Source organism: Myotis lucifugus, unplaced genomic scaffold (assembly GCF_000147115.1).
Source record: "Myotis lucifugus unplaced genomic scaffold, Myoluc2.0 scaffold_26, whole genome shotgun sequence".
In the NCBI taxonomy this organism is placed as follows: domain Eukaryota; kingdom Metazoa; phylum Chordata; class Mammalia; order Chiroptera; family Vespertilionidae; genus Myotis; species Myotis lucifugus.
In genome coordinates, this window is record NW_005871074.1 from 6191886 (window position 1) to 6204994 (window position 13109).

The window sequence follows — 13109 nt, forward strand, 5'->3', positions numbered from 1 at the left end:
GCTTTAGCCATTTAGCCACACCAGTCAGGACCTGGCAAGCCATTATTATTCTCTCTTTCCATGACATTTTCCCTTTCTCTTCACTGGTCAACTTGGCCTTGTTCTTTTTCTTATCCTCCGACTCACACTACTTTTAAGTGCAAAGTTGGGGTGGGGGTGGGGGGGTAGCAACAACAATAAAAACACCTATAAGGCTTCTTTCTTATTCAGTGTAGGAGAAGGCTTTTAGGACCCTTCCATCTCTGATGGGGGAAAAGGTGTACTTGCACACTTTGCACGAACAGCAGAAATGTGAGTTATTGACTGTCTTCAACATGATGTCCTATATGTGGTACCTCCTACAAATTTAGAAAGTACAACTGAAATTGTACATGGTAATTTATGTGACCATAATGCTCTCTCTCATCACACACTGAAAATAGCACATTATTGACTGGGTGGAAAGGAATGTTTCCCTAGCCTGACTAATCTCACACCTCCGTTCTTGTTCTTTAAATCCTACCCCCACCCGAGATATATAATCATGGTCCACCTCCTCCACTGAGAGTCCCTGGCTCACTTAGATTCTATTGATGATTCCATCCCCTGAATTCCTTTGGAACTTAAAAAGTATAGTTATGCACTTAATTTTTCTTTAAATGTTCCATATGTTAGTCTTATTTCCATATTGAAGTATATGCACTTAAAATTGGGAGACAGAATGGAATTTTTAAGAGGGACCTGCACGCAGTGCTGGTTTTGGTGTAAGACAGATACAGACCAAACCCCAGGTCTTCTGTTTACAGATAGTGTGATTGGACACGTGACCTGGTCTCTCTCAGTCATAGTTCCCTCCTCTGCAGAGTGGGGATACAGTTATATCGGCTGCACTGGTGCTTTGTAGAAATGGAGTGAGCGAATAGGTTGAAGGCTTATCACCGTGGTCAGCAAACTGCGGCTTGCGAGCCACATGTGGCTCTTTGGCCCCTTGAGTGTGGCTCTTCCTAAGCCTTAGGAGTACCCTAATTAAGTTAATAACAATGTACCTACCTATATAGTTTCAGTTTAAAAAATTTGGCTCTCAAAAGAAATTTCAATCGTTGTACTGTTGATATTTGGGTCTGTTGACTAATGAGTTTGCTGACCACTGGCTTATCATGATGCTAGACACTTCAGTGAAATTCACCAGGCACCACCGTTCCTCTCCCAGGCTGCCTCTCCTGACAAGGCCCAGCCTCGGCAAGTGTTCGCTGTATGGACAAAGCATATGGACTGTGAAGGCTGCGACCCTGCTTGTGATGATTTAACTACTGGCTAGTGAGGGGTGTGCCCTTTCATTCCTGGCATTCTATTCAAGGTGACTGTCCTTCCCAAGACAGAAAGGCTGGTAGTCCTACGTCAGAGGTTTGGAAGAAACTCCCACTCCCAGTAGGAAGCACCTAGCAGACTTTCTAACTATTAGAAGGAGAATGCAAAGTATTTATGATGATTATAATGATAATAGTGATGATAATAACAGCAGCAACAATATCAAAAGGTCAAGGTCTTCCTTTTATCTCATTTTACAAATGTACCCTTAGCCCCTCTTTCTACAAAACCCTCTCTTTTTTTCATCTCCTCACGCCATGGGTCCAAAGGCCTTCCTCAGTCCTCCTCTCAGGGCCTGCAGACTAGCGTAGTTCCACTGGTCTGCCTCACACTTGCTAGCCCCTCCTTGGACTCATACCGTGCATGTTTGCTGTCTCCTCTAAGCCACACTGCTAGAGGGACCCTGTCCCCACCGCCATACTCAGGGGTGGGGCATTTAGAACCACCTGGAACTCTGTCACTGGGGTTGGCATGTTGAGGCCCCTTTAGCTTCTAGAATCCCAGCACCTAATTTGGTACTACATTTCTCATACTTGATTTTAAACCAAGGAAGGTAAAAAAACAAACAAAAAAGCAAACAAACAAACAAAAAAACAAAACACTACGAAAACTATGATATTGTATTGGAGCCTCATTGGTCGGTGATATTTTACACTCCTTCTTTCCAGCCTACTCAACTGTTGGGATTTAATTAGCAGTAATATATTATTGTCAGAGTAATTAAAACCGCTCCTTGATTAAAAACAGGATGGTTTAATTAACAAGGGAAGGTTTGGCTAGCCCTAACGTTCTATTTGAGAAATACAGCAGCCTCAGTGGATTTGCTCTGTCTCCCCATCAGGCTTGAAGGTCCGGGAGGTGTTTATCAACGTCACCAGGCAGCAGGTGGAGGACTTCCACGGGCCAGAAGACTATTGGTGCCAGTGTGTGGCCTGGAGCCACCTGGGGACCTCCAAGAGCAGGAAGGCCTCTGTGCGCATAGCCTGTGAGTACTGGGTGACTTCCTTGTCCTGGGGGAACACAGACAAGACTTAAAGGGTTGAAGAGGGGTTGGGCATGCCAGGGGCTTCTGCAGAATATGCATTAGCAGACAGTAGAACACTGTCAGAATTGTCTCTGCCTCTACTAAATTACTCCTCTAAAGTTGTCCAGTGAGTGTTTGATAATCTCCTCTGGAGTATAACCAGCAAAACATTTTGGCTAAGGATGCTGCCGAGATTGTCAGAGTGCAGGTGTCTCAACAATGCCAGGAAGGAACAGGTCTCCGGAGAAAGAAACCCATGCAAATGGATTCTGCTGTTCACCATCAATGGCAACGTTCAAGGGGCATTGCTGGGAAGAGTTGAGCAATGACTGTTTACCGTACTTCCCAGCAAATCTGCAAAAATAAGACATTAAAGAGTAAAGGATTTTTATAGCCTGCTGTTAAACCTCTTTCCCCTGAATCTTAAAACATGAAAATGGGTTTTAAAACTGCATTTCTTTGCCCCAAGTAAGGCTTAAAAAAATAGACACTTGGAACAAAAAAAGAGAAAGAACGAAGATTGCTTTTCAAGAGAGTCCAAGATTTCTTTATCATGTTTCAGCATCAGTATTTTCTTTATCTCAAACCTATTGAGAAATACACAAACTTCCTTTCTCCTCCTTTACACTGTCTTTATCTCACCCACCCCCATGTGTCCCCATAAAACCTCCTTTGTGTGCTCTGGAGTGTAAAAGCCCCTCAAGAAAGAAATTGAGAGGCAGAGAGCAGAGACGCTTCTTGTTGTTTTATTCCAATGTTGCCTTTTGAGAGTGTCGTGAAGAATATCGGACAGGGGGGATTTATTTGAGGACTCAAGGAATTCTTCATAGCGGTTGTCGATGGTTTAAGGATTAAGAATAGGAGTGAATTGCTATTTGCAGAGACATGTATGCTTCTTGGGAAATGAAATCTCCCTCTCAAAATGTGCATTTCCTCTTCACTGTACTGGCAATTTGGGGGTCCCTCTCCTGAGCGTCAGCTGGGCCCCAGGGAGCCAAGGAGAAGAGGTCATCTTGTTAACCGCACTCTTGACGTAAGAGCCATAGGAAACCTTTTTCCTATACTTATTTAGTTAATGTTAGCCAACAAATACTTCATGACTTTAAAGTCGCAGGTCAGCTGAGGAAGGGACTATGTTTGATTTAACTTTCCCTGAACACATCTAGCTCAGAATTCCCTGCATGGTCTCATCCAGGCTAGCCGGAGGATTTGACCCTCCTCAGGGGGGAGCAGATTACCCTCTGGGCTCTGTCTGAAGACGGGAGAGGCGATACAGCATAGGGGATTTCAACATGGGTTCCATCAAACCCCTTCTTCTCAACGTCACTTTTCCCCCTTTTTGTCTTCCTCTACTTCTCTGGGGCCACGTGACACATTCTATGCGTTACTAACAGTAGCATTTCCCTAATCTATGTATTTCGTCTCTCTCACCTCCATACTTGCTCACTTAATTCCTGATTGGCACGTGCCTGCTAGAAACCTCCAAGGTTTTCCCCTGCCTTCCAAAGCTTGGCAGTGGATGGCTAGGACCCACATTTACTAATTTCCCATAACCTTCAAGTGTGTGCCCTTTGCTGTTCTGTGCACCCCCTCTCCTGGCTGACATGTGCCCTTGCCCCTGCAGTTTCCAGTGTCACACATTATCCGGGTAGTGAAGAACCCAGACACTTGAGTCTTGTTAGTTTCCAGTTCTAGTTCCACGACTTGAGTTTTGTGATGATGGATGATTTATTTATCTCTCTGTGTCTTAATGTCTTCAATGGCAAAAGTGTGCCTACTGGTAGATTTATTGGAAGAGTTAGACGTATTGATAACTGTAAGTGTTTTAAAACTCTACCTGACTCAGAGTTAGCCCTTATCAATCACTAGCTATTATTTTGTGATGTATTTCATCCTCCCTAGCACCAGCATCAATCACGAGTAGGTGCATAAATACTTACTGAAACTAATAATACAGAATTAAAATTTTAGTGCCTTAATCAATTTTTTTTCTGCAGATTATGGCTATATGGATTCCAAAAACCCATTCTAGGCCAGTAGTAGCTATCTAGCTCTCCCGAGTATGATAGGATCAAAGAGTGTTAGAAATGGAAAACACTTTTTTCTCACCTCTGACATTTTTTAGAGTCACCTGATACCATTGGGTTAATAATCTCATAAATCTCTTCAGGGATTAAACAAAACTCACTTTGTCATTCTTGTTTATGATATGTTTATATGAACATGGTAAAGATAGGAGTTTCAAGTTATAAATGCAATATCAATAAAGCCTATATTATGTAATTAATATAATCTCTAATACTATTTACAACATTTTTAATTTCTTCACATGTCACTAGTGGCAGATTCTTGAATTTATTTAAAATTATGCAAGTCAGTACTTGATTTGTCATTAAATATTGCTTCTGACTTGGGGACCAGTGTACATTAAAATGCAAATTGGAATTTAACTATGTTTAATGACATCAGAAGTAGAGGGGAAAAAACTGCCTTTAGAACCCGGCTTGGAATTATTTTGATTTACTTGTAGGAGAAAACACATACACACACACAAAAAGAAAAACACACATTTTTTATAACTTTCATGTTTTGTTGAAATAAGAGATTTCTGGCTGCTATTTGCAAGCACTTCCCAGCAAACAACACATTGCACTGAGAAGAGTTTTTATTTCCAATAAATGAAAAACCAAATTGGACATAATTGTCACTATGTTTTTTTTAAGATTGGTTTTTAAAGTACTAAAGACATTTTAATGTGCTAAATAAGGATTTTGATAATGTAGCTTATGAATCTGATGACAGTTGTCTTGAGGGGACTTTGCAAAATTTGTGTCATTTTTATATTATTCATTAAGTTATTGTAGTTCAACGACAGAGCTACTGTCATTTCCAACATTTAACCAATGATCCATTAAGAATTTAACAATTTCAAAACCACAGTGAGCACTACCTTCGTGGCGTCTGGACATTCAGCTGAGGGATGTGTTGACTAGAGTGTCTGGACATGAAATGGTTAGCTCATCTCTGCAAAAACACCAGGAAGCTCAGTGGCATGATTTCCCTTTGAGATCCTTCTATTTTAAAGGGAAACAATATAAAGACAATTATTTTATTTATTTATATAACTTACACTTTCATTGACAAGGACCAACCTGGCGAATTAGTGAGATATGCAGATTTCTGGCTTCTACCACAGACCTGTTGGGTCAGACTCTGGAGGGAGTTCCAGGGAAGTTGTGTTTGTATGAAGGTATCCACGTGATTCTATGAGCAGGCTGCTTTGGATGCAGGAACAGTGTTTAAAAGTGTTTAACGTGCACATAGATCAGGGGTCCTCAAACTACGGCCCACGGGCCACATGCAAATACAAATATTGTATTTGTTCCCGTTTTGTTTTTTTACTTCAAAATAAGATATGTGCAGTGTGCATAGGAATTTGTTCATAGTTTTTTTTTAAACTATAGTCCGGCCCTCCAGTGGTCTGAGGGACAGTGAACTGGCCCCCTGTTTAAAAAGTTTGAGAACCCCTGACGTAGATAAACTGCAATCCTATTAAAGTACAGATGACTCAATTAAAATGATGCAGTAAGTCCAGTCCAAAGTCACAGATTCTTTTATTTCTGAGAGTTCCTGGATGATGCTGACCCTGCCAGTTGGTCTGTTGGCCATTCTTTGAGTAGCAAGGCCCTCGAAAACCTTTAGAAAGCACTATTTGGGAAATGTTGATTTAACCCATTCATCCAACTCTATCACTTAATGGCTGAGGAAGTGATGTTCAGGGAGGTTAGGTGACTTGACCAAGGGCCACCAGCAGATGGAGGACAAGAAACCAGACCTTACATCCCTTTCCCCCTCCCTGAGTGCTCTTGCTCCTGGGCCATGCTCTTTTTTTCTGTGCAATGGAAGTTTGAGAACCAAATACAATGAAAAGTTCATGGGCATTTGAGTATCTCCTTGAGGAAAGCAACAATTGCTTTCCTGATCTGTTTCTGAGTTAGTTGTATTCCTCTTACAGTCAAGTTTTTGCATGTATATTTATATGTATGTATACTTATATATATACTTTTATTATGTATACTTATATTTTATGTATTTATATGTTTATGTATTATATATTTATATATTATATATAGTCATATATATATTATATTTTATCCTATGTAATAAAAGGCTAATATGCAAATCGACCAAATGGCAGAACAACTGGTCGCTATGATGTGCACTGACTACCAGGGGGCAGACACTCAATGCAGGAGCTGCCCCTGGTGGTCAGTGTACTCCCACAGGGGAAGCGCCGCTCAGCCAGAAGCTGGGCTCATGGCTGGCGAGTGCAGCGGTGGTGGTGGGAGCCTCTCCCACCTCTGCAGCAGTGCTAAGGATGTCTGACATCCCCCGAGGGCTCCCAGACTGTGAGAGGGCACAAGCTGGGCTGAGGGACCCCCTGAGTGCACGAATTTCATGCACTGGGCCTCTAGTATACATATAAAATCACAACACATTGCTTGTTGCCTTAGTGGCTATAAAACAGTGTGTAGCCCATGTTCTTGTCATCTTAAACTTGTATGTCTCTTAGTGATTCCACATGGTGTCAGAGATGTTGGCTGCCCATCCAACTGCCTGGGGCTGGAGAGAGCTGAGGCCCCATTTCAAAGGTGATTTTTCTAAAGGTGAAAATAAATAAAGCCAGCCCACATCTTACCCCACCAGGTTGGCAGAAGTCCATCCCCGGGGAGCAGCTCCCACAGGCCTTCTCCGGTTTGTCTGTTTCAATCCAGCTGGAGGGAGCTGGGCTGCTGCGGCATCTGTTACTGCTGCTGCTGGATGGCTGTCAAAACCGGGAATATTCAATTAGGCACCGTTCTTTCTTTTCATGGGTGAACATTTGGCTGCTTAGCCATTGCTTTTCTTTCCTGTTTTTCTCCCTCTTCTTCATCTGCTCACAAAATGTTTTGCCTATACCATTAACCCCTGGTCCATCAATTCCTTCTTGACACTGGGGCCTTTTTTTTTTTCAGTGTGGGAGTTGGGGTTTGGGGGAATGAAGGAAACATTTGCCTGTTACAGTCACATAGCTTGTTGACTACTTGGAATCAAACACAGCAGGAAACCACTATTTTGTTGATTTTTTAAAAATATACATATATGATACATCTAGAATATAATTTAAATATGCTGTTTATTTGAAACACTCCTAAAATATCTATGCAATTATGCCAAGAATAAGTGAAGAACTTAAAGGAGACTCTCATTTCAAAGCTGTCAAACTCCCTAGCTAATTTTATAGGCACATAGTAAAAATGGCATTTTCATTCGTGGTTTTTTTTGGGAGGTCTTATCTTTTTGAAAACTATATAAGAGAGATATCCAATTAAATCTCAAATATGGATCTCTGCTTAATGACTTTGATATATAATTTCAGCTGCTAAAACTGTAAATGCCTTTTTCTAATTATAAAATTAACTATAAAAATACCTGAATATAGCCACATCTGTCTGGTATTCAGATCCAACCTTGATCTCCATTTCCAGCCTCATCTCCTATTACATTCATATAGTTGTGCTGAATGCCAATTGAGTTAGCACAGCTCCGACTCTGGGACACGTGACTTGCTTTCCTTTCCCCCTTCCTGACATGCTCATATTCCTTCTCCTACCTGGAGCATAGGAATGTCTTCCCAACTAATACCTACATCCAAGGCCCATCTTGTGGGCTGTCCCCTTTGCTAAACCAAGTTTAGCAAATCCCTTAAAGGAACTGATCTCAGCAGCCTGACATACCAGCTGAGCCACTGAGGAAGATAACCTTCTAGCATCTCCAGCTTCAAGTTTGATAAATTATCAATATCCACCTCAGAATTCTCATAGCATTTACTTACCAGTACTTCTCCCATGGTACTTATAATTTTCCCAGAATCAGAGTTATTTTGAAGTTATTTTTGGATTCTTTTTATTAGATTATAGCCTGCTTTAAGATTTAACTGCATTACCCTCATTGTCTTGACCTCTGAGTCTAAGACAGAGCCTTATGTATCACCTCTGTATTATAAATGTTTGGTTTGAAAAGCAGGCCTGTCAACACCAGCTATGGTTCCATGAAAGGATGTTTGTTAGCTATGTTTCATGATTATGCCATGGGGCTCACATGGCATCTGACTTCTTAGCAAATCCTTAGCTCATAAGGACATTATGATAAGGATCATCTTATTCCTCCCTGGCTTCTGCACGCCTCCTAATAATTTTCATTGCAATAAAGTAGAGGGAATCGGGAGCAGATGAGTCATTAAAACCATATAGATCTGTGATGTGCAGCATACGGCTCTGAAACAGCTTGAGGTTGCCTGCTCTACATGTACTATCCCCTTCCTGCTTTTCACAACATGGAATCCAGCCACATTATGGAAAATATGTTAAGACCAATTCTGAGCACTTGGTAGAAATTGCACAAAAGCTTGAAACTTTCTCCCTCCCCATGGAAGAATGCAGCCAAAGTTATGAGAAAATATTATTCTACTCCACCCAAAGTCCATCCTAGCTTTCAGGCAGAAACTGATCTGTATGAACATTACTGAAACGTATGAGAGTCCAGGCCTGCTGACGAAGCTGTGCACTGTGTAAGAGCATGTAGCCAAGGAAGGGGATGGATGTGCACCCTCGAATGTGGTTATAAGCATCGAAGGAGGGAGCTAGTTTTTCTTGGCACATAGGTGCTGTTTCCTAGCCACACCTTGTGCTTGCAGGGATCCAGTTTACACAGAGGTGCCAAATAGGCGTGTGGTCGTAGACCTGGGTACATGATTTGTGTACCGAGTGCAAAATTAAAATGTGGGGCCTCTTGTTTAAAAATTATTAAGAGTTTCAAGCCATCAACATTAGAGCATTAAATCAAGAATGGGGCCTGTGCAACCACACTGGTCCATGGAACCGGCTGCCTGTGGCAGCCATGGTGATAGTTCAGTAAATTGTTTCACTTATATCATGAAAGATGAGGGACACATTCAAACTGACTCCACATAGAATTGGAGAACGGATTATTCCATTTTGCTCCTAAGTCGGAGGCAGCATCCCCGGAGCTAAGTTTTAAGATGGCATATTTGGGGTCAAGCTGGCAACTAGAAATACCGAGTGATGGAACATTCTCCTGTGGCCACGGTCTCCTGGGAACTGTGGGCAAGATAGGGATGTATGTCTGGTTGTTGATACCTTAGAAGGAATTACTGAATTAGATGAGTAGGCTAGGTATGGACTAATGTAGTTTTGAAATATATTTTTATTTTGACATAATTTCAGGTTTTCAGAAAAGTTGTAATATAACACAATGGATTCCCTGAAACCCTTTACTGATATTCTTCAAATGTTAACATTTTACCACATTTGCTTAGGCATTCTCTCTCTTCCTCTGTTTATCTACATATGTGTTTGAATATAGACAATTGTGGTCTATATTTTGGCTTGTTAAAGATTAAGTTGCAGACGTGATACTCTTTTTCCCTAAATACTTCATTGTGTATGTCTTTAAGAAAACAAAGGTATTTTTACATAACTGTAGCATAGCTATTAAGAAATTAACATTAATAGAATACCATTATGTAATCTAAAGACCTTATTCACATTTCATTGATTGTTCAGTAATGTCCTTTATAACAGTAACAAAAATCCTAGAGCATGGCTTGCATCCAGTGGAGAGGTTTCTGTAGCCTCCTTTAATCCAAACAATTCCTGCCTTCCTTTGTCCTTCATTGCACCGAGTTTCTAAAGTGTAATTGTCAGTTATTTTTCATAATGTCCCTCAGTTTGAACATGTAAAAAGGAAATAGCAGCCACCTAGAAGGGCCTCCCGCTGACCAAATTGGGACAATTTGACCATCAAAATAAGTGATAGTGAGGTATTATAACTCATTAAATAAGAATCCATGAATCGGGGAGTGCCCTTACAGCTGGTAGAGGGGATGCTGCCCAATTCATGAATTGCTTAATAAAGTGAATCAGGGTTGGGGGTGTGTGGGATAAAGAATCTATGACTCTATACTCATATGTGTGTGTTTTAAAATTAATGAATGGGTGAATATGTAAATAAATAAATGAGGGAAAGGGAGAGCTCTTGCTTACAGTAGAATAAATGAATAAATGTAGAAGGAATGAAGGAAAAGGAAAATTATGATTTAGCTTCTATCATAATATAAATTGATTCAGACAAGCATTATGGGTGCTAAACATAGTGGATGAAAGTTTCAGGAGTAACAGGATGTTTACATAATCCACAATATACTGTAAATTACAAAGGGGGTGTTAGTAATGTTGCAGTAGAAAATCCTGCCATATTGGAGTTGATATAATCAGCAATGGGGCAGATTTATAGCACATGTCTCCTGATGTGGTGAACTGAGAAGTCTGTAGATATCCTTTCCAAAAATGTCTACTGTAAATTTAACCACAGGAAAACACTGAAATGACCTCAATTGAGAAGCATTTTACATAATAGGCCATTTTTAACTACACACATCTCTCAAAATGCTAGCCTCGTGTAGAACACTGCTGGGTATTCTGGGAAATAAGAAGCCACAAGATAGACACAGTAAATTTTTCTGAAGCATCAATTATCGTCCCCTTTAGTTCTGTAAAATATAAATAGGAGTGCAGAGTGGGGTGGGATGCAAACTTTTCTTGAATTGGGATGATGCAGCTTGGAACTTCAAAGCCATTTATTCTGTGCATGCCACATCTTTTTAAGCTCTACCTGTAAATGTCTTTGAGGATGTGAATTTATTTCGCTCCGCCAATATGGGCACTTCAGTAGAAAGTGTGAAAAACACTGAACTATAAACAACGGTGATTCTGTGAACAGAGTAGAATGATCTGTTTGGAATTGATATAAACTGTGCTACCTGTGCTTACCATGTACACAATTGAGTACATCAACCTTAAAGATGAGAACTAGGTAGAATCACATCGCTTTATGATATATTCTTCTGTGGATGATGAAAAGAATTTCCCCAAATAATTTTCCTTCATGTTATTTATTGCCAACCATTATTTTACCAAGAAGAATTTGCAGAAATATGGCCACAACCTTTTAAGGAAATTGCAACTAAATTCAGCCTGCCATTTTTGTGGTAAAATAAACTTTAAACTTCCTGGAAAATGGCCACTTCTATAAAAAATCTCAGTGAAAGCTTATCATGGAAGAAGGTGTAGATTTTACTTTGATTCAGCTCTCATTTTCTCCACTAAAGAAACATTCTCACAGATAATGCAAGCAGATGTTAAGCCAGAAAAACAAAAACAAAACTTATCTTTGTTAAACTTTGAGTACTTCTTGAGCCTGGTGATATTATTTCTAAATCAGTTTAATATCTGACCACCAGAGTAAGTAAAGTCAAGAGTGTGCATTCTGGAGATTTGTTAAGTGGTGCGGGAGTGCTTAGAGGTGGAAGTGTCGGCTGTCCGTGAATAATTACCCACCATGTCCTGGGTAGCACAACAATAAAATTCCATCCCTCCCATTGAGGAGTTTATAGCCTAGTGAAGGGATAGACTTATGAACAAGTCTTTTCAATTGAGCATGGTTAATGGAAAGCACAGTGTGTTTTAGGAGCCCACAAAAGGGACAGTTTACTCATCCTTGAGGTCTTAGATGCACTTTCTGAGCTAATTCCTAAGGAAGAAGGGGAGCTACCACTTTAAAGAATGTGTAGGTTAAGGAGAGAGCTTGAGTAAAAGCACAGAAAGATGGAACAGTATGAGAACTACATGGATTTATGTGAGAAAGCAAGGAGAGGGGGCTACCAGGGCAAGTAGATGGGTCGGACTATGGAGGGTGTGTGCATTCTGTAAGAGATTATGTGGTCTGGGGCCACTGAAGTGTCATAAGCAGGGCAGTGATGGCAGTGATGTGATATGTTTTCAAAGCCTCCCACCCTTCCATTTACCGCAGCCAGAGAGATTTCAGAGGAACAAGACTCAAGGCAAAGAAGCTTTGTGCCCATCTATGAGGCTGATGGAACTTGAACTTCTGCAGGGACGGTTGTAGGTTGAAGAGGAGGTGGTAAATTTGAGGTCCCAGGAAGGTAAAATTATCAAATGTCTGTGGCTGCTTGGCTGTGGAGCTGAGGGGAGGGAAGGGAAGCATTTAGAAATTCCTCCAGGTTTGTTTTTGGCTTAAGTGGCTGAATTGATGATGATTCATTAATGACATTACGAACAGAGTAGAGGAAACTAGGTGGAAGAACAAGATACCGAGTTCAGTTTCTGATCATGGTATGTGTGAACTACCCATGGAATGAACTGTGAACTGTGTCATCACGCTGTCGCATTTTTGAGCCTGAAGCCCAGGCATTAGCATCAAACTCAGAACCAAGAGTCATTGCCAAGTAGGTAGTCATTAGGATAGTAGATCTTCATCAGGAAGGTCAGAGATGTAGGGTTTTATCAGAATTGCTTATGGTGTTTTCCCATACTATACATTCTCCCAAACTGCTGGTGAGGAGAGAAGGGGCAGCAGGCCCATGAAACTCTGTGAATGGTTAAGGGGGGGGGGGGCAAAAAGAGGGGAAGCCATGAAAAAGACTGAGGGGAAAAAGTTGAAGGGGTGCTGGGAGATCCAAGGGGGCCAGAGGTTTTCATAATGGAATAAATGGTCAGTAGTGTCATTGTCACCATAAGATTAAGGTAAGAAGTGAGAAGGATCAATGAGATTTGGAAACATGAAAGCCTCCATGGACCTGGGCAAAGCAGCATAGTGA

At 40.9% G+C, this 13109-nt stretch overlaps 1 protein-coding gene across 1 annotated transcript in view; it reads left to right on the top strand.

Annotated features, from left to right (window-relative positions):
* Positions 1–13109, top strand: part of UNC5D (unc-5 netrin receptor D) — a 513075-nt gene that overhangs the window by 300142 nt on the left and 199824 nt on the right. The window contains exon 3 of the mRNA XM_006086216.3: positions 2189–2332. Within this exon, the coding sequence (XP_006086278.1) occupies positions 2189–2332 (144 nt within the window). The remainder of the gene's footprint in view (positions 1–2188; positions 2333–13109) is intronic.